The 22,565-nt window shown below is 43.3% G+C and overlaps 1 protein-coding gene across 1 annotated transcript in view; it reads left to right on the top strand.

Moving 5' to 3' along the window:
- EXT1 (exostosin glycosyltransferase 1) overlaps window positions 1-22,565 on the top strand; it is a 279,469-nt gene that overhangs the window by 242,072 nt on the left and 14,832 nt on the right. Inside the window, exons 2-7 of the mRNA XM_059395069.1 lie at window positions 1,891-1,984; window positions 3,473-3,580; window positions 8,821-8,940; window positions 16,102-16,234; window positions 18,668-18,786; window positions 20,297-20,392. Of these exons, the coding sequence (XP_059251052.1) occupies window positions 1,891-1,984; window positions 3,473-3,580; window positions 8,821-8,940; window positions 16,102-16,234; window positions 18,668-18,786; window positions 20,297-20,392 (670 nt within the window). The remainder of the gene's footprint in view (window positions 1-1,890; window positions 1,985-3,472; window positions 3,581-8,820; window positions 8,941-16,101; window positions 16,235-18,667; window positions 18,787-20,296; window positions 20,393-22,565) is intronic.

Genomic DNA, 22,565 nt, shown 5'->3' with positions numbered 1-22,565 from the left:
TTTCTATCTCCACTTAAATATCAACACCCTAGCATGACTGTCATTTGAATTTCTGCCGTAAGTTTGCTATCTTCCCTCTCCCTCCACGCCTTCCCTAAAGTAATTCTGCAGCTGGCAACTTTGAAACTTGTTACCATCCAGAACATTAATAGGGTTTTACATTTTTAGCAGCCTAATGATGAGGCTGTAGGACCTTCTGTGCTAGTCCCTCAGGGGTTTCTATTCTGGGCATTTATTAAACTTTGCTGTAGTCTGAAGTATGTTTGACCTTTTTATATTACAATTTGAGTTTAAAGTTTATATGAATGTGTGTGTGTGTGTGTGTGTACACTTATTTCCCTCTTCATTCATTAGGTAGAGAATCCAACCTTTTCAACAATTGAATTCGAAGATACTCATCAATTATTTCCCTGTGTTTGCTGAGCAAAGAAGAAGCCATTACCGTCATAATTTAATATTTCTTATTTAGCCAAATTTGAGCCCTCTTAAAAATCTTTTCTACTTTCAGGTCTATTTTGCAGTTTAATTAATGCAGCGAGGGTTTTTATTTTACTCTCAATGGAGATAATCTTAATCCATTCACGGTGACCTTTTCTTGTGCAAATTAGTTGTACAAGCTTGTTTAAGCAAATGGTCCTTTGCCTGATGTCTCTTCTTAATGACGGGTTTATAATTGAAAATTGGCTTACTCCCATATGCCTAGTTTGTATGAGAATATAAAAATAGATGTGGACTTTAAAAATATAAATGTATATATCAGTATCCCAAAACGAGGAGGGAAGAATCCGATGCCTGGAGGCTATGATTAAATTAGACTATTAGAGTCAGAAAATGCCAGTGACATATGCTACTGTCAAAGTCACACCTGTCTGCCGAGCATTGGAACCTCTTGAAAAATGAGAGTGATTTCATCTTAGCTCCGAGAATCCGCGCTTTCATAGGACAGGAGCCATTTCTGGCTTCCCAAGTTTGCTTAAACACATAATGAACCTGCAACTGCGTGTTTAGGAATGTGTTTGTGGATATCACTTTTAAAGTGATAGCCCTCCACAGAATGAAATGCTCCTTGCTTTTCCAGCACTTCGCCAGCAGAAAGAGACAGCTGAGGCTCATGTTATATTTTGCCTTTTTTCAAGTGCAAAACCCATGTGATAACTGCCAAGTGGTATTTGAGTAAAAGTCACAATCCTCTCTTGTGCACCCCGGTTTTCTGTGCCCTCTGTTTTTTTTTTTTCCTCTCTCGTTATTTTTATTTCCCCATTTCTTAGACCTGCTCCTTCTGGCTCCCTTGTCTTACCCCTCTAGGTCTTGTCCGCCGTTCTTGTAACAGGAGTGTTTGTTGGGCATAGCTGAATATTCTTGGTTCAATGTAGGAGAGAGAGAATGTTGTTTTGTGCTGGTAATGGAGGTTTCCTGAGTTGGTTTTAATAGCATGGGGTGGGGAACAAGGACCGTCCTAGCTTTGCGGAATGACATGGCATTAAACAAGAGGGACGGGTTGGGATCTTTTTCTCTCTCTTTCTCTCTTTAAAAATAAAAAAATAAAATAAAAAACAAGCGTATGGGAACGAGACATTTCATCAAGACACAAAAATCTGATTTTTGGAAGCCAAACCCAGGCAAGCCAAATTGCTCCTGGGATGATGAGACTCGTCTTTTATGTACTGCTTGCAAAAGACCGTAATTGCTTTGTCCCCCGTGAAAGCTCACATTCGCTCTCCCTCGTGCAGCAGCCCCGCTGCACCCAGGGAACGTGAGAACTGCCCGCCAGCCAGCGTATTTCCTGAGTTGCTCTGGGTAATTTCATGCAGGTGTGAACCCACAGATGTTCGTTCCTCCCCCCACTCCTAACGGGTCTTCGTTTGCTGATTGTCCCTCCTCTCCTTGTAGGTATGATTATCGGGAAATGCTGCACAATGCCACTTTCTGTCTGGTTCCTCGTGGTCGCAGGCTTGGGTCCTTCAGGTTCCTGGAGGCTCTGCAGGTAAGAGACTGAAAGCTCCCCGGACTCGGGCCGAGGACTGAAGTCAGGCGGGGTGGGTTTAACCTCAGCCCTTCTGCTGGGATCTAAAAGCCCTGCAGGGTTTGCCTTGACCACCTGAAGTCTGTTTTCCCAAGAAAGTCTATAACACCTTTAACAAGGGGAAGGGGGCAGGAAGAGGATTTACTCCCTGTCTTCGGACACGAGTGGATTAAAGGGTTTCACCACCAGGGACGATGGGTTCTTCAGGGACAGGTTTGCAAAAGGAGGGCAGATCAGAGCGCCCAACAGCGGCGTCGCTGGGCTCCTGGCAGAGATACTGCTCTGCCTGGAAACCGGTCTCAAGAGTTGGCTTAAGAAAATGCCTTCTTGGTGGTGCTTCCTAAAAGCAAATTGTCTTTTCTGCCCACCTCACCAGTTGTCTCTTGGCGCCTCAAAATTCTGAGAGTGATGCCCAGGGGGTCACGCTGCTCCCTTTGGCCTGCCTATCCCAAGGCTCTGCAGCTCTGGAGCCTGTGTGGGAGTCTGTTCATTAATTAGTCCACTCTGCAGAGAGGCCTCACCCGCTCCGACACCTGTGCACACTTCCTGCCCCTTGGGAGTGGCACTCAGCCTTCGTGACCTTGAGAAGAGCCTGCTCTCAGCTGAGACTCCTCCACTCCTTGCCCCCGGCTTCTCTGTTCTTTCCCCCTCTACATTCTGCACCTTGCCAAAGTCCGCTTTTTTGTGCAGTGCTCCCTACTAGCATACGTCATTCTGTCGTGTCCTCCAGCGGAAGAGCTTCCTGCCCCTTCAGGCCCTTTCCATTATGTCCTGCGAAGCATACAGTCACGCGTGTTCCCTTCGCCTCTGTGAGATGTCGCATGAAGCAGATCGTTCTCAGCTTTGGATTAGTTTTCTGGACCCTTAGCCTGGCGTTTCTTGGCTGACAGATCACTGTGGGAGCGGTACGTTGGTCTGCTCATGGCTTGGCTCCCTCCACAGTGAACAGACAGGTTCCGGCTCAGATGTTTGCACTGCAGGGCCTCGGGAATGCCCGGTAATAGCTGGGCCATGACACGCTTCATCAGGATTGCCAAGTCCCGTTCTGCCCTCTGTTCCTCGTCACGGTGGGCTAAACCGCTCTACAGCCAGGCCAGTCCCATGGACAAAACCATTTATATTCAAGGTTGGCTTTAGGCTAGGATGTTGTTGGTGGACGATTTTGTTACATCAGTCAAACTTCTCGAACGAGGCCAGTCGTCTCCGTGGAAGGAAGGTCAGCCAGACCATGTGCTAGAATAGAAACGGGGTTTTGGCCTTCGAGGGCAAGACTGGGAAACATGAAAACTCGTGCGAGCTCTCTCTTCTTCTGGCCCAAGCCGCCTAGGATCCTTGCAAGGACCCCAGGCAGAAACCCCAGTGCTTGAGCTTGCCGTGATGTTAGCTCCCATCGGAAAGGCTCCCCCTGGCGCTTCCCTCACGTTCACGAAGCCCCCTTCTTCCACGCAGGCCGCCTGTGTCCCTGTGATGCTCAGTAACGGATGGGAGCTGCCCTTCTCTGAAGTGATTAATTGGAACCAAGCCGCCGTCATCGGCGATGAGCGATTGTTATTACAGGTAAGGAAGGGGCTCTGGCCTTCAGCCCGTCCGCGGATTACTGCTGCCCCCATCCAGACTTTCAAAGAAGATGAATCCAAAAGGTCAGCTCTATAAAAGAAATTTTATCAGGAGAAAATTGCCTGTGTCATGGCGAATATGAAGTCATTTAATAGGACACTGTTCGCTTTCCCACACAAGACCCACCCGCGTGCGGGGAAGGTGTTTGCCAAAGGGGACATGGCAGGTAAAGGACGTGAACTTGAATGGTGGGACGAAGCGTATAGCCATCCTCTTCCGCCTCCTGAATTGTTAGAAATTGTACCAGAGCATTTTGGTACCACCCTGCCACTTCATATTCCTTTCCCCTGTTTCTGTGATTGCCTTCAGATTAATTGTCAGAAAGAGGGCGGTCTCTAGGGTTGATTCTTATAATTAGTGTTATCGTTGCTCAAGTGAACCAGTCTGGGGGCCTGAGCAGTGTTACCTTTAACATGTATATTTAAAAGAGCAGACTCTAATAAAAAAAGATCGTTTAAATGTATTTTTTGCCATTTGGAGCTCTTTATTTTATTTTTATTTTATTTTATCGCATCAAGAATGTTTAGCATGGGATTTGCCTTCTTAATTTTTTTTTAAGGTTTTATTTATTTATTTGACAGATCACAAGTAGACAGAGAGGCAGGCAGACAGGGGGAAGCAGGCTCCCCGCTGACCAGAGAGCCCAACAAGGGACTCGATTTCAGGACCTTGACACCCTGACCTGAGCCGAAGGCAGACGCTTAACCCACTGAGCCACCCAGGCACCCATGGCCTTCTTATCTTTTATGCAGAATTGTTACTGTTGACTGTGAGGTCCATATGTTAGACATCTCTGGAGTTTATTCATCTTCTTTAACTAAACTTTGTGCCCACTGATGTCGTAACACCCCATTTCTTTCCCACCCCCAACCCTGGCATTCCACTCTTTAATTCTGTGAACTTGACTATTTTAGATACCTCATGTATGTGAAATCAGGCAGTGTTTGTCTTTCTGTGACTAGTTTATATCCCTTAGCCTAATGTCTTCAGGGTTCTTGTGGCCTGTATTGCAGAAGTCAGACTTAATAATGATTAAAGTGACCATAGTACCCAAATTAATCTGTAGATTCCATGCAATCCCTATGAAAATCCTAATGGCATTTTTTTTTACAGAAATTGAAAAATAATTTTAAAATCCATATAGAACCTACAAAAGACCCCAAAACAGCTACATCAGTCTTGAGAAAGATCAAAGCTAGAGGTATTATATTTCTTGATTTCAGAATATATCACAAAGCTACAGTCATCAAAATATTGTACTGCCATAGAGAAAGACAGATAGGCCAATAGAAGAAAATAGAAAGCCCAGAAAGAAATCTGCTCATATACGGTCAACTAATGGCCAGCAAGGGTGTCTAAAGAGAGTCTGAACTTCTCATGAGCTGCCTAGGGAGAGGGATATGATACAGAGAAATATTAAGGCAGCGATGGTCAGTCACTAAGGATTTCTTTTTTTGTTTCTTTCTTTTTTTTTTTTTTTCTTAAAGAGCGAGCACGTGCAGGAGGGCTAGGTGGGGCAGGAAGCTGAGGGTGAGGGAGAAAGAGACTCACAGGATACCCACCGGGGTGGAGCCCGATGCGGGGTTTGAGCTCAGGACCCTGAGATCACAACCTGAGCCTAAATCAAGAACTGGACCTTTAACTGGCTGAGCCACCCAGGTGTCCCCACTAAGGATTTCTGAAGCCCTTTTGTGCAATAATGTTTTAGGTTCCACATAAACTGCCGTACTCCTTTCTCTAAAAATTACAGAGTATTTTAATGTTTTTCATTGATGGTATTATATACTTTATCTTGAACTACCACAAATATAGAATGACCTTTTTTTTTTTTTTTAATGTCCTGGGCTTTTTTTTTTTTTTTTAAATCAGGAAAATTGAGTTCCTAACTCTGTCATTGATTCTGCTTCAACTGCTGGCCAGTCTGCTAGCTGGCTGCTGTAACCCAGTTTTCTTCCTATAGTAACAGTGAGATACCTGTACCCAAGAGGGCTGTGAATTAGGCAAGCCAGGCTGAACACAGCCCCCAGACCATTCCTTCCCTCTGGTACTCAGGGATGTGATCTCCTTGGCCCCTGGAACCTCCAAAACAAGAGGAACACGTGATCTAGCAGAATCCTCGCTGGGCCAAATGGTGTATGTCAATAACACCGACTCATGAAAGGCCAGACAAAAGGGAGATGTGTAATTCTTTTTTTTCCATGTTGCCTTTTTCTTTCCTTTTATGATTTTTTTAAATAAATGTATCATCATCAAAGGAACCTTGGGAAATAAAAGGAATAAAAACCATCAGCCATCATTTCTCTAATCGTACACCAGTGCTCCTGTGAATTTGATGGGAATGACTTGGAAGGAGGTCTTAGGAAATCATTCTAGGACACTTCATTGTAGTTGTCTGCTTTCTGCCATTTCACTAAAGCTGGCGTGGCTTTTGCCTTCTGAAGCAGTTGTTTGGGCCTGACTCTGAAGATTCTGTTTTCCGTTCTGCCCTTACCCAAACTTGCCGGTGTTTCCCGTTCTCGAACGCAGTCTGCCTTAGCACAGCTGCCTCCATGCTGAACCGCGACTGCGCGTTGTTGACAACCGTTATAAAGAGCTGGCACGGAGCCCAAAAGTCTGCTCTGGGAGATGTTGTTGTTATGTTACAGTTTTTCGTTTCCTGTTTTAGAACAGCTCCGATGTTTTTATTTGCATATATTCTTGTCGTTGTGTCACCAGGAGAGCTGAATGTTGCTTTCCTGTATCTATTTTGGGAGATTCCATTAGTTTTGTTACCAAACGTGACCTTTTATTAAGACTTCATTGAGTTCTGCAACGCAGAGCCATCCGGCCAAATTGGAATTAATTTATCACTCCCGCATACCTGTCTCTCGGGACAAGCAGATTAATAGGCAATAGCCAAACGCCACGAAAACCTGGAACCCTATCTTTTCAGTCAGTTGGAATTCTCTTCCAGAACACTTTCCAAGAGCTATCATTTATATTGTACGTACAAATGGGGCAGTGTATATAGGTCACTTGATGTCCTGATGTCAAATTGTGGCTTGTAAGGGGAGCGTATGGGTAGGTTAATGTGTGATATTCCCTTGGGGCGCCCAGCTCTCGGTTTCGGCTCAGGTCACGCTCGACATGCAGTCTGCTTAAGATTCTCTTCTCCCTCTGCCCCTTCCCCCCACATGCTCTCTCTCTGTCTTTCTATCTCTAGCATAAATTAAAAAAAAAAATCTTTTGTAAAAAATACGTAATATTCCCTTTAGTCATTCATAAGCATAGCCTACCTCGTTTTCTGGAGACTGTAGTGACAGTTGTTTTGGGCATTTTTCTAATGGACTGGTTTCTTGCGCTCACGACGAAACAGTGAAGTCAACCTATATGACTCTTAGAATATGCCCCTGACATTCAGAAGAAGGCATGATGAAAATTGAGCAGGGTAACTTTTTTCTAGTCTTCTTTGGCAATGTAGGTAATTTTCTCAGTAAATAAAAATAAATTGTCCTTGACTTACCAAGGATCCATGTGTGACATGGATAGTTTCTCTACCTTCTCCAAGGGTATTTTACTTCCACTTGACCTTGAGCTCTAATTTCAGGCTAACATTTGCCTGCCAGTGCTTCTCCTTTACCCATAGCCTGCATACTCCTTCAGAATTGGGCATCCAGATACACACTTGGGGCCACAGATTCAGGGTCTGCTTTGGGATATTGCCAAAGCAAGTGAGCTATAAAGCTATTTCATTGCTTCTCTGTGGAATAGTCTTGAGTCAAAAAAATGTGCTACCACCTCCTTCCCCTCCAGTGGAAATTCAGATACAGCCATAGTCACAATGCCATAAGTAACTTTCTTATTAAAGCAGTTAACAGAGCATTCCCACTTCAGCCCAGGCCCCCACGTCTGTCTGATTAGTTACGCATTAGCGAAGCAAGCATGCAGAAAGAGGTGAGCGCAAGAGGGCAGTTGCTAATCACAAGGAATCTCCTCTTAGAGTATACAGACTCCATAAATGAAACAGACCTTGAACTGTAGGTGAAGATAGGGAGCGAGCTCAGCAAACTCATCAGAAACCCAGGAAATACATGTCCGAGCTCCAGATCCAAACAAGTTCACGTACAGATACTAAGCAATTGGTCCAACATTGAGTATCATCACCTTATGTCACTCTTCTTATTAGTAATAATAATAGCACTAGTAATAATTTGCTGTGTTAGGTAAGCTTCCCATGTTCTAGGCACTGTGCTAAGAAAGCACTTTCATAATCTCCATTACCACCTTCTGATGTTAGTACTGTATCCCCTTGTGGTTAAATGAAGAGATGGAATCTTTGAGAGATCAAATAACTTGTCCAAGAGCACGGCTAGTAAATGGTAGAACCAAGAATTCCCACCTTGGTCTAATTTCTGTGTCCCTGTGCTTAACCATTAAGCTATATTGCTTATAAAAATAATGATATGCCTAGGTGGGTTCAGCTGGCCATGTTCAGTTCAACTCTTATTTCTTGAATAACTGCTGTAACTATGTAAAAGCCATTCTTACAGCCTTGAACTGTGTAGCTGGATGGATAGGATGTAGATCTCACCTTTAGAATCATGTAGCCTGTTAGAGAATGGTGATGGCAGGACGTGTATGAAGTTTGACAGATCGTGGTAGATTAGGGTAAGTGCAAGAGCCAAAAAGACAGGTCGGGGAGCAGAAGAGTTGCAGGTGTGTACACTTAGAAATGACTGTCCAGCTACAGATTAAACGGAGAGGCTCAGAGACATTCCTTTAAAAGCCTCTTTGTAGATCATTCGGAGTCTCTGGCATGGCATGTCTTGGAGCGTTTGGGGGATAATGTCTTTCAGCCTTTCCCCAAAGCTGATAGCTCCCTTCTGGGTAGAATGTGGTCCTCCAAGTAGAGATTGAGAATCTGTGGGACCCTAAGCAACTGATAGGCTGTTACCAAGTCTTAGGGGGGACTTGAACTTCCATGCATTAACGGTCATTAAAGCTGATCGCCAGTAAGTACTGTTTGTGCCTGACACTTCTTAAGGGCATTTCAAGTTAGGGGTTGGTAAGTTTTAGCCGATCCATACATTAAAACTTGAATGTTAAGAAGTATAAAAGCCTAACCCAGGTGGGTTATTTCGATCCATTGGCATCTCATTGTTTGACAGTTATGGTTATTTTGTGTTCACCTTGTGTTACAGATCCCTTCTACAATCAGGTCTATTCATCAGGATAAAATCCTAGCACTTAGACAGCAGACACAATTCTTGTGGGAGGCTTATTTTTCTTCAGTTGAGAAGATTGTATTAACTACACTAGAGGTAAGTGAGACCCCTTGGCTCTTGGTCTTGAATAATGGTCCTTTATACATTTCTGTTGGCTTTCTCTTCTGTTATTGGTGAGGCGTAATTGGTCAAACCGAATTTTTTGTCCTCGGATGTGTCAATTAACCCTCTTTTACCTGCTCTGCCATGCCCAAACAAATCCCTCCATTCCTCACAAAACTCCACAGAGGAAAACGGACATGAGGAGGAATGACAGTCCTTGACACAGCAGTTGGCTCTGTCTTCCATCATTTCAGCGATATGTGGTTAATGGCTGTCCTCACGTCCTTCACACTCGGTGGCCTCAATCGGAGACCTGTTCCTGGAGCCTAGTTAGAAATTAGATAGTGACCGAGTAGGGGGAAATCTTTCTACCATTCTAGAAATACGGGCAGTTTACTGGGTACCAGCGGCATCAGAGGTACCCCAAGATCAGTCCTCAAGCCGTACCACCGAACCAACATCGATTTCACAAGGATGTGTTAAGAAAATTGGGATTACGCTTACCTGGTGCAGAAAGTGTTAAACCCTATGAAAGCAGAACATCTTCTAGGCCTATGTGTGCCCCTTGTTAGTTGCTTTTTTTTTTTTTTTTTTTTTTTTTTTTTTTGAGGCAGGAGGGGAAAAAGAGAGGGAAGCATGGAGATGATTAAAACCTTTGGAAGTAGAACAGATAGTGATGGCCTGAGGCTACAGCACCGTAGCCCAAAATGCTAAGAGAAGAGTTAGAAAACTGCACACTCCTGAATTACAGACTCGCAGGAAGGAGAGCAGAGGTCCTCTCATGAGACACACACCATTAAGGTGATTCTGAGGGGTTCCCATAATACTACAGGGCCATCTGTGGCGTCACTTTGGGGTACTTGCTTTGGAAAGGTGTTTACTGTGCCCAAAGCTAGTATTATAGGTAATGTAACCTGCTTAGATCTGGAGTCTGAGTAGTACCAAGAAAACTGAAAATTACCCTGTTTTGTCCACATTCCTGTTCTCTTGTCATCCTGGGTACCAGACCCTGTGCTGCTCATGCCCTGGGCACAGTGGAGCATTTCCCTACCCCCAGCCGAGCCTGGGCTCCTGCTCTGGTCGGGGTATCTTCTCAGGAATGGTACGCGCTTTTTTTTTTTTTTTTCCCCATCCCAGAAGTAGGTGAAAGGGGCTCTTCAGGAGCCAGGCTCCTGCCATGGAGGGGACAAGGTCAGAATGGTCTCCGGGGGCTTCCTTCTTGCAAGCAAACCTGTGGCTCCTTAAAATCGGTTGCATTTGTTCATCTGTTCATAGCAGCAGGTTTGACAATGTAATAGATTTTACTCTTCTGTCCTGTCATCCGTCCAAGAACCTTCCTAGACCCTTCTTAAGGAAAGTTGAATGTCAATTGTTTTTCTTTGTGGAATGAGTGCTTTTTATGAAAAGAGTACATGTTCATTTTAGAAAATAATGGAAAATACTTAAAGCATAAAAATAAAATAATCAACCCATACAAAATATACCCATATATATTGACATATATATACACACAAACAAACACATACATGTTTGTTTTTTTCTAGGCAAATTGATACACATGTTATAATTTTTACAATCTTTCAGGAGCGGCTAGCTGGCCAGTGACTCTTTCACTCAAGGGTGTGAGTTCAAGCCCCATGTTGGGTGTGGAGCCCACTTAAAAATAAATCAGTAAATAAAGAGGAGTCTTTCTAAATTTAGTTTATAATGTGTTTTTTCTCCTTTAAATAATGTACTGTTAACATTGTCTCATGCTGTTAGATTTTTCTGCAATTATTTTAATGACTATATAATACTCCATTCATGATATCACTTAATTTCTTTCATTATCCTCAATTTGAAGACATTGACATTGTTTCTGGTTTTTCATTACTAGACACGTTGTTGAAGCAAATAGCCTCAGCACTAAATTGTTGCGTAGGTTCAAGATTACTTCCATAGGATTAATTCCTTGAATTCAAAGACCTGGTTCAAAGAATATGACAAATGCTAAGATTTCTAATAAATTGTCAATTTTCCTGCAGTAGAATGAAGTTAATTTATATTCCTTCCAGCATATGTGAAAGGACTTGTTTTTATTATTTCTGATATTTTTCACTTTCACCAATATTATATATTACATCTTTCAAAATGATAAATCATTATTTTCTTAATTTATATTTTCTTAGGATATTAGTAAGAATGATTTTGCCCATATTTCTTAGGCACCTCACAAAGAAAGAAATAGAAATGGCCATAGAGTTGTCCCACTTTCTCTCATTAATTTTTAAGAGCCTATTGTATTAGAAATACTAACCCGTTGACTCTTCTGCTACACATATTTCCTCCAACTTGTGGCATCCCTTTCTATTTTGTTTATGATGAGGCAATCTCTTCTGTGGATTTTCCATTTGCTACTCTTCAGAAAGGACCTTTTGACACATAATGTATACATACACATTCCCTTGTGTTTTTCTAGTACTTTCGTGGTTAACTCTTTAGATTTAGCTATTTCATCCAATTTACTTTCATATATATGACCTGTACTGAAGAGTCTATGTTTTTTCTTCTTTGACAGATTGTTGTGTAGTTTGTCCAGACATCCAAAGTTTTCATGCCTCCATCTTGTCACATGCCACAATTTTGCACCTCTGGGTCTGATTCTGGTCTTGTCAAGATTCTGGCCTATTAGTTGTCCACTCTAAAACACGAAGGCCACGTATTTTCATTTTTTCTCTCTTATCCCCTCCTTTGGTGGACCTCTGTTTATTGAACTAATCTCCTATTGTTGGCTGTTAATGTTGTTTCTAGTTGTTTGTTTTGTATAGATCTAGATACAGATGTCTTTATCTGAGCAATGGGTTTCTCCATGTATCTTAGGCGACATCTCTGTTTCTCTGAGACAGAGTCCTTAAAAGTGGGATAATTACTAGGCCAGAGTCTAGGTTCATGATCTGCTTGCCAAGTTACTCTCCAAGAAGGATGAATCAGTGAATCAGTCTGGACTCTCATACACCATCTACGGGGAGACCTTGTCTAGCGGCCCTCGTGTTAGTCTTAAGGATCATAATTAAACCACACATGCATACCAATGACTGTGCACATTTGCCGGATAAAAGGTGGTATCTCATTAATTACATTCCTTTTGAGTATGGTTTATGGTATAGAGCTGGTCTCTTGCCTGTTCAGTTAGCAGTGCTCAGTTATCCTGTAAGAACAGTTAGATGTGTTATAGTCATCAGAATAGAATCTCAAGTCAAGTTGTTGTCATCTCTGTGCTGGAAAGGCCTTCTTCCCCTTGGATTTAAGCCATCCAGTTCTTAAGCGACACCATTGTTTTGAAAACAACTATGAACCATATACTTCATTCAAATTTATAGCAACTGTCAAATCTCCTTATATTGTTCCAAGATTGGATTGTAACAGTTTGACCCTTCAACCAAATTGCATGAAAGATACCATCCAATTTCCCTTTTTAATTCAGAACTCAGATTACCCCAGAATTCAGTGTAAATAGAAAAGCAGAGAACATAGCAGAAAATGCCATCCGCATACATAAATAAAGCCAACGTGTTTATGAGAAAGACTTAAGTATCCCATATCAAAAATGGCTACCTGGCTTAGAACTTAGATGATATAGGTCAGTCTGTGCTGGAGCTCCTAAGTTATGAGGATAATTCAGAGTTACCCTTAGACCATGTAGATTTGAGGATCCTTTGCTTTCAGGATGTTCTACACTCAGACTCTGAAACACTGGGTTTTAATTCCTTGTTTGCTATACGGTAGGCTACAGGAAGAGGATGACTTGGTGTTTGGAGAATATGAGCCTTCATGTTGTAGGTGATGCTTAGACACTATTGGAAGCAGGACCCCTTCTCTCCAATGCCAATGTCAAGTACTCAGTACATTACAGTGCGCTGTACTCTGTCATACTTGGGACGTGGTCTGCTAGAAGCTTCCTAATTCTGCATCTTGGAATTAAGGAGTTACTGAGTCAGAGCTAGGCTCTTTGGAGCTCTATTTTTGTGTGTTTGTGTGTGTATGCAAACTGAGAAGTAATGATGGGGACAGTGATAAAATGTTGCAGAGACAGCGTTCCTTCATAGATCCCATTGTTTGTCAGAATATTCCACAGCAGCAGCCTGACACTAATGACTGAACCATGGGAGCTCAGTCAGAATCAAGGTGAGTGAAAGAAAAGTGCACAAGATTGTAATAATGTGTGGAAAGAACTAATGGTCGTTTGGACAGCACATTTTTAATGGAGTTTTGTGATGTATGCTCCGATTTTTTTCCTCTCCAGTTACCTAACAATGCACATTCCAACCTTGGTATTGCTGATGCTGTTGTGTAGTGGAATTTAAAGTCAGGGAGATAATGGAAAGAGAATGCTTTGGCTCAAAGTGAGGTGGCATATGGGGGCACCGCATGTGTGGGGCAGCCTTGCGTTGGTCAAAAGACCCAAGTCAGGGCCACCCAAAATGACAGTAACCTGTAACCAGTAGTCCATTATTCATAAAACACATGGCGCATAAAAAAGAAAAATAAGGAGCCTGTCATTCTTCCCTTTGAATTCGTATTAATGAGAAATACTATCCTTCTCAAGGGTGCTAGTTCCATCTATAATAAAAAGCTTTTGTACTGTGTGTGTACACGTGTCTGTGTGTATGTTGTTGATTTTCTTTATGGCCGAAAAGATGTCCAGCTTCTAAGTGTGATGTCTTCTTCCACAACAATGAAGAGTGAGCTCTCGTACTCCAAAAGGATCCTGGGAGCTGTCCAGGGTAGCATTAGGGAGAAGGGGACATTTGGAGGACAGAACAACTTTTCTGTTTGGTGAAATGAGGTCCATACTCTTTCAGACTTCTGAGAAGGCAAGTTGTTACAAACCCTTTAGAAAATGTTTGTCAGTACGTACAAACAGCCTTAAAAATATTTGTACCCATTGACAGACTCCTAAAGTATCATTTCTAGATGTGGAAAATTTTAATTCACAAATACATATAGCCATTGTTTTGCATGAAAAAATTACACTGTTGTTGGTCATTGAGGATAAGTAACCCACAAATACTATTAATATGGAAAGATACCTATGATAGATATTATCTGTGATATTATAGTGGTGTCAATTGGAAAAATCTATGCCTAGAAAATGAATGCAGGAATGAAAGTTATTTTTAAGGCAAAAAGGTCAAGTCTTAAGTGTAAAAACTTAGGCAGCTACTCCTAACAAATTCTGAGAGGTGATTATAATTTATGTGATATTTTGTTGTTTTATTACAAATGAGGAAAGTGAGACATAAAAGTGGCAAATTGCTTGACCCAGGTTAAATTAAATATTTGCAATGGCCCTTGTACCTTTGCTGATACCTTCCTTTAGAGATTCATTTGAAGAGAGTGTGACATGCTCATTGCTATCTTAGAAGAATACCAAAACTTGTTGTATCCTTGAATTTGAAATAATAACAATGTTGTGCTGCTGAGCCAGAAAGAGTATGACAATGAGGAGGATTCTGCTGAAAGATGATAACCCGTTTTGTGGCATCCCTTAGATACTTGTCATTTGTATATGTGTCAGATTTATGATGCTGTCTACTTCCAATTTATTCTGTGTCTTGGTATCCGAATTCACTTAAGTGGCCACATGTTGGAAAGTACATAAATTCAGAAAGCCAAAAAAGTGGATCTAAATGAAAAGCTATAAGGGAAAATAGATAGTAGATTTAGAAGATGTAAATAACATAAAACTGGGATAAATGGTATTTGAAGTGAAATTGCTCGCCATGTGAAAACTCTTTACAACCACAAGAAGTTTCTCATAATTAATGCCTAGACAATAGCATTTTAACACATCTCTGTTGTCCCACAGAAAGTAAACGTTACTGTTTTAGCCAGGTTCCTAAACTCTCCACCAAATTAGAAACTTCTACCTAGCCGCATAAACAGTTTTGATCTGGGGGAAAGAGAAAAATGCAGAAATCATTAAACTAAAATATTTGAGTTCTCCAAATTACCTCCTTGCTTCCTTCTTTCTCTCTCATTAAGAAATGTAAACATGATAAGGTTTGCAAAAATAAATGTAGCTCATTTTATTACTTACCTACCACTATGTGGGATGAGATGGTTGTATTAATAACCTTAAATGATAAAGCTCCATTGAAAATGGTCTTTACTGAAAGTCACATTGCAGTAAATGGGGCCCTGGAAAATAATGATTTAGGTCTTAAATCTCTTGAAGACATGGCAGGCTTTTTCTTTTTTTCCTTTTTCTTTCTTTCTTTCTTTCTTTCTTTTTTTTTTAGTACAGGAAAAAATCGCTGCAAACATGAAATCCTGTATCAAGTTAATTATTTGCCAAATCATATCTTAATGATTGGATGGTATAATTACAAGAGTCTGAAAGTCACAGAGAGAAATCTGTAAAGTGGACTAATCACATTCATCTGACAAATGATTCGGGATGGGAGAATGTTTGACTCTAAATGTAGAATTTAATGATCTGCGAGGTCCCAAAGTCCAAAGAAACTAATGAACTAGCATGGCTATTAGTCTTCATATGCCATGGTTCTTGTTCTGTTATGTGAGATGTTTTGAGCAATTGTTAACTCGCTGCTCTTTGAGAAGAAATGTAGAAAAACTTCAGCTAAGTAATACCCCAATGTCCTACAATTGACTTTCTAAGGAAAACGAAATATGACAGATAAGTCTGTCTCCTCAATGAAAGGAACAGATCGGAACTTCAACAGTTTCTAGAATGTTCCATGCTTTCTGGCCCCTCCCAGCCTGGTCTCTGCCTGTACATCTCTATGGACCGAGAACAGATCTTCCTGGCATGGATCTAGAACCACAGCTAAATGCCCAGCCATCAAGGAAGCTGGTCTACGCACTCTGCTTTGAAATGAGAATGTACCTATTATCATAGAAAGACAAGGTGGAATTTATGCTAAAACTGAAGTTGAATTAGAAAATTTGATGAGCTGTCATTCATCTCTTTCTCTCTCCTGCTTTCTCCCATTGCTCTGTCATTCTGTGTCCGGGACACTTGTATCAGTGGGGAGTCTGGGGATAGATTCACTACTCTGAGGATTATCATTCCTCACACTGGAACTGAACATGCTGCTTACCAGATACCGTCAAGGTCTCCTCCTCACCACGTCCTGTGTTTTTACCTTCTAGATTATTCAGGACAGAATATTCAAGCACATATCACGTAACAGTTTAATATGGAACAAACATCCTGGAGGACTGTTCGTACTACCACAGTATTCATCCTATCTGGGAGACTTTCCTTACTACTATGCTAATTTAGGTAAGTGAGTTCCTTCCAGAGCGCCGCCCCTTGTTTGTCCTCCAGATGTTGTCCAGGGACTTCAAAGGCCCTTGGTTTCTCCATCCTGCAGCAGGGTCTTTCTACCAGCCTCCACTGGAGACGGCTGTCTAGAGACCGATCCTTACTGGTGTACCAGAATCAAAAATTATAAATGCAGCAGAGCATTGCAAAAGGAAAAAACTCCTTTCTTATCTGAGCAGCTGGACCTCACATACAGTAGACTCATTTCTTTGTGAGAAATAGGCTCCCCAAATTACGGATCATTTTGAACATGACAATGGGTCTGCTATAATTTCACGTCTCCTCGTATATGAAATGGAAGCAGGAGAGCACTCCCTAATTTTTTTTTTTCTGCAGTCTCAACTTTTCTCTCTCCTACCAAAGAAAAATTGAATTAATAAAGGGGAAGGAGAAAGATTGAAGAATGGACGACAAGAGACAACTCTGTGCATCCATTTAACATTTATTGTGCCTTGTCTTATGTGCTCCGCTAATGCAATGCAAGGTGGTAGAAATAAAACGTCAGATGAGATACAGTCTTTGCTCTCAAGAAGATTTTCTTTGTCTTTTCATAATGGGGTGAAGGGATGGACAGCGGGACTAAGCTGTCCAAAAGGCTACCATTACTGCCATAGACACTCTGTACACGGAGCCCGACTTGTGCTAGCATTTGGAAGATCTTTGACATTCCCCCCCATTCACAGTTCTGAACTGGAGAAACTCTGGGAGAGTAAAGCATCTTTCAAGTTGATGTGGGAAAAAGACTCTAGATTTTCCACCCTGTCTGGATATTCTCCATAACAATCTCACCTTTTTTTTTTTTTTTTTTTTTTTTTTTTTTGAGTTGTGCATGTTGAAACTGATAAAAAGAAACTTAAAAAGAAGTCATGGCCTAAAATACCAACCAGTGACAAAGAACCCTTTAAGCCAAACCAAACATACTATGGGGACTGTTTTAAAAGCATTGAATGGCCCACTTAGGGTAATGTATTTAGAATTTGGTAATTTTCAGAATAAGGCCATACTCAATAAAAATGCCTGCATATTTCCTGTAGAGCAGTGAGATCTCTATGTGGAGGGAGCATGTTAGAAGTGTGCACATAGTGCTTCCTAAACTAGTACAGGAAAATGTAGACGTGATGATTTGTCCTCACCAGGAGAAAGGAAACCCCTCCATCCTATTTCTTCTTCTTTGGCAAAGTTTTGCATGCGTATCTAGAAAGTGGAGAAGTCAGCTTCTTTCTAACATGCAATTAAGGTACCAAGTGGACGATTTCATTTGCTCTACAAAACACTCGCAGAATCCTTTAGTAGACATTGTCTGGTTCCTGCCTTTATTCTCTCGACATCAAAGCTTAACTCGAATGTCACTGCGCGCTCTTGTTTGCATTGACGCTACCAAAATGCGAAATTCCTGGGTCTGAACTAGTGAAGTTTTTAAAAAGCTTTTAAGTGTGTCTCCAGTTTCTCAGTGAGTTCTTCTGGAAAACCTCCTTTCCGGGGGAGAAGCCATCTCGCTGCTTTCTGTTCCGTGGCTCCTGCTTGTTTCACACGTTTCCACCCAGGGCTTCAGAGCGCGCAGCCGGTGGAGGTCAGGGTCCTGTGCTTTTTTCCTTCAGATTATGTCAGCGCCCACAAAAGAGCTGCTGCTCCAGAATAATGGTGATGGGGGTGAGGGCTACCTGCAAACACTTATTGAGCACTTACTGTTTGCTGGGTCCTGTTCTGGTGGCCTGGTATGCATTTACTCCTATCATTCTGTTCTCCTAGCGGCCCCATGGGTTTGATGCCCACTTCCTGGCTGTGGAGACCCGGAGGGAAAGATCCCACCACCAATGGGCACAGGCAGTCCCACCTAGACAGCAAGGCTCTGGATGCTGTTCCTTGAACCTTTGTCGCTTGCTGGTCATTATTGGAAATAGGATTAATCACGCCAAAAAAAAAAAAAAAAAAGGGGGGGAAAAAAAACATCCTAACTCCATTATGAAGAATAAGAGCTATTCAGATACCCAGGAGAGATCCCGTTTCCTTAAATCCACCTTAAGACGTTAGTGGCTGGAGTAGATTCTGCTGGGAGTAGAGAGTGGTGGGGGGTGGGGGTGTGTCCAGACTTGGGTCCTACAGGGAGATCAGAGGTGCATCCCCTGGGGAGGATTAGGCTGTCAGAGGAAGAACCTTGGGATGGACATGAAGCTGTAAATTATCAAGGTCTCAGGCCACAGTTAACTAGCTGCTTTTCCCGTTGTTTTTGTTCTGTCAGGACAGGAGAGGCGAAGGAAAAATACGCAAGGCAAATACGCAAGGCAAGGCGGGAAGGTTAGCTTCGGGGCGAGGCAATGGAGCGAGGAGGAATGGTTTTCTGAGTGTCGTTTTCTAGGGTTTCATGGGGCTCCTCTCCCGCTTCTGTTTCAGGTTTAAAGCCCCCCTCCAAATTCACTGCGGTCATCCACGCGGTGACCCCCCTGGTCTCCCAGTCCCAGCCAGTGTTGAAGCTTCTCGTGGCTGCCGCCAAATCCCAGTACTGTGCCCAGGTGAGTGGGGGGTGGGGGGCGGACCGCAGCCCCCGCCGTCTCCAGCTCTGCCCCCCGGTGCCCCCCCCCTTCCCTGCTCCGGCCCCGGGACTCATTCAGCCTCAGGCCCAGTTCCTCCCCTTTCGCTTGTCATGCCTTACTCCCTTTTCATCAATGGAGCCAGCGGTTCTTGGAAGTGAAATTCAGCGCAGGTAAGGGGAGGGTTACAGAGAGATGTTTCGCTGGGGCAAAGTTGAAACATACATATCAACACAGTCTTTAAAGAATGCGTAAAGGTGTTATTTTGTTGTTGTTGTTTTTAATTTTTTTTTAAAGATTTTATTTATTTACTTGACAGAGAGAGATCACAAGTAGGCAGAGAGGCAGGCAGAGAGAGGGGAAGGGAAGCAGGCTCCCTCCTGAGCGAGAGCCCAATGCCAGGCTCCATCCCACAACCCTGATGAGATCATGACCTGAGCCAAAAGCAGAGGCTTTAACCCACTGAGCCACCCAGGCACCCCCATTATTTTGTTTTTAAACATGCCATGGGCGCCCAGAAGACGAAGTTTCAACGGAAGCAGCAGACTTGCCGGTGTCAGGAGGTGTCTGCTTTTCTCTCATGGCACCCGTGACTTCAGTATAAAATCAGGAGAAGACTCTATCTATTACAGGATTTTCCCAATCAGTGTCCCTCCCATACGCTTTCCACAATGGCATTGTGATTTGTAAATCAGGTTGTACAAAAAGGCTTACAAACTTGGAAACAGTTAAAACCTGTTGAAGTATGCCTTTCTAAACCGAACACATTTATCGAGAAGTCACATAAAATTAGCAGCCATTGGGGCACCTGGGTGGCTCAGTGGGTTAAAGCCTCTGCCTTCGGCTCGGGTCATGATCCCAGAGACCTGGGATCAAGTCCCGCATCAGGCTCTCTGCTCAGCGGGGAGCCTGATTCCTCCTCTCTCTCTCTCTCTGCCTGCCTATCTGCCTACTTGTGCTCTTTCTTTGTCAAATAAATAAATAAATTCTTTAAAAAAAAAAAAAATTAGCAGCCATTCTGGAGAATCCACATCATGAACTCACCATACCGGTTCCATCTTGGATTCTCTTCTCTCCCACAATGCCCGCAGGAGCACTGCTTCCTAGCCAATGTTCCAGAGCTCGTTACCCATTTTTATTTAATTTGGTCATTGTTCCGTTGCTCATCGAACGATGTCAGAATTAAAGAACCTACTTTTTTAAGATTCAGCAACTCTGAAATTGACTTTTCTCCCCAACTTTCTCCTGCCCCCCTTGATGTAGTTTTTTTCAGGTTACTCTTTTGGTCCTCTCTCTCTAGTTGTTGAGGTGACCAGGTTCTGGAGATGGTGTGTGTGGGGGTGGAGGGGAGCTCTCTTTAAAATTCAAGTTTGAGGTCTGCCTCTCTGCTTTGCTTAGGCCTCTTTCTGTCTCTGAGAGGAAATTGGGGTGGAAGCCTCACTAAAGCCAGCCTCACCAAGCCGAGCCGGCTCATGCCCCTTGTCTCTTTCAGATCATAGTTCTATGGAATTGTGACAAGCCCCTACCAGCCAAACACCGCTGGCCCGCCACGGCTGTGCCTGTCATCGTCATTGAAGGAGAAAGCAAGGTAGGAAGGGGAGGGCAGAACCGCCCGGGGCTGTTAGTTTCTCTGTGGGCGCGGGCTCTAGACGGAGTGTCTGGCTCTGGATTCCTTTTTCTAAAATTATCCGCGTCCCCGGAAAGCCTCAGCTTTGACAGCTGTCGGTTCTCAAATTGGGGAACCGTGGGTCCTAACACCGCCTCTGGAGGGGATCTGTGGTCCCGCATATACTTTCCTTCTCTGACCGTCGGTTTCCTCCTCGTCTACAGAACAGAAGTAATGACACATATCCCTAGGGCTGCTGCTAGGGTACGATGCCTTGAGGGCCTGGCATTAGTGATTCTCGTATGAATGATGGGAATCCAGACAAAGCTGCTGATGGCGGTCACGTCTGAGGTTTGTTTAGCTGGTTCGTCCGTGTCAGTTGTGTCTTTCAGAACAGTGGTTCGTCCTCACATTAATCTTGAAGAGGACATCTGCACTTTAATTCCATTTGGGTGTCTCCACCAGGGACGCGCGTGTGCTGCCTAGCTGGTCCCTTGCACATTCTCCAGTTCATTTTGCCTAGAACTGAATGATCTGATCATCTCTCAGCCTTAAGGGACTCTGTTTGCTAATGCTTAAAATTCACATTTGAGGCCATGTGTAACTGGCCTTGGGCAGTCTTACCAGTCCTGTTCTCTCCCATTGCTTCCCCCACCCAGACCCTATCCTCTCACCAAATTGGATCACTCACACTTCTTTAAATTGTACTGTGTTCCCTCCTGCCTCTAATTCTCGTCTTTCCCTTTTGCTGTAAGTCTTGACCATCCGTTCTCAAAGCCTTTCTCTTTGTTATCAGAATGTCCATGCATTCTTGAAGCCCCTGTTTCCGAGCTACCTCCTTCTTCTGCTCTGGGCAGCCAGGGGTGAGTTCTTTTTTCTCTAGCTTCCGCTCGTTGCTTTCTTGTAGATCATATCTGTTGTGAAGAAATTAGCTGCCACTAAATGGAACAGATCGGTGAAGCATGTCCTCTAAGAGACATCCTTGGTCAGTACCCGCAAAAGCAGGTCTTGGGAGATGGTCTCTCACCAAGTAAAACATCTTCGAGCCAGAGTAAAATAATATCAGTTAGGGGAAACCATTCAAAAATCATCATTTGGGTTACTACAAGGAGCAATCTCCCATAGTTCAACGTGACGCGGTGAGAATTACAGCTATCAACGTGGGCCAGGGGATGAACATTATCTGTCCATTTCCAACGTATGCCCGGCTGCTCTGCACTGCGCCCCGCGCCGTATGTTGGAACACCGTGTGCGATGGGACCCAGAAAGCCCCAGCATTCACAGGGGCTGGAGTCGAGCAGCCTGGTTATCCAAGAACTGCTTCGTAAGCATTTCCTGAGTGAAGGTGGGAATTAGAAAATCACCTGCTTCTCAGCGTGGATCTTACTTACCCTTACGAAACCCGTCTCACTATAGATGTGGTTTCACTAAAGGGATGGCACACAGAAGTCTCCTGCCTATGATCCCATATGTCCATCTCTGCATTGCCAGTGCCCAAGGTCCCAGATCATGCTCAGATGGATGCTGTTGACATTGGACTTGGGAATTCATTGTGTGTGTGTGTGTGTGTGTGTGTGTGTGTGTGTGTGTGCTTCCGTGGGTGTCTAGATCTTCTTCTGGTAGATAAATCTTCCTTGGAATATGTCAGGAAATTGAAACAGGGTCTAGTTAGACTGACTGGGAGCAATTCTGACTTCTGTGGTTAGTATTGCATTTTTACACACAGATTCAATGACTGATTTTTTTTACTTTGATTCTGTGAGTAGTCCCAGTTTCTTTGTGTACAAGATGGGGGCTCGAATAGACATAGCTTGTAAGAGACTTCACATTCTCCCAGCCGTATCGATCTTTTCTCGGCCTTTTGGCTAAGATCAAGTGGCGTACATTCTTCTAGCCATAGCGGTGTCTGGGCTTCTGGCCATCTGCTGGGTCCTGGACTCCACGTTGGCCGCTGATTCCAGTGGGCCATTCCTCTTGCCTCACTCTCACTGCCCTGGGACTTACCACCTAGTAAAGCATTTGCGTTTAATGAAGTATTTCTTTAGGCTCTGTTTTTTTGGGAACCTTGGCACAGACTTGGGCCCTTTTGGAGGAGTTGGTGAGACAGTGCATTACAGGTGCTTAGCCCTGGGCCTGTGAGGCACCCAGGAGACAC

Source organism: Mustela nigripes, chromosome 3 (genome assembly GCF_022355385.1).
Source record: "Mustela nigripes isolate SB6536 chromosome 3, MUSNIG.SB6536, whole genome shotgun sequence".
NCBI lineage: Eukaryota > Metazoa > Chordata > Mammalia > Carnivora > Mustelidae > Mustela > Mustela nigripes.
Note: the sequence above shows the minus strand (reverse complement) of the source record. Positions and strands in the feature narration are given on the sequence as shown.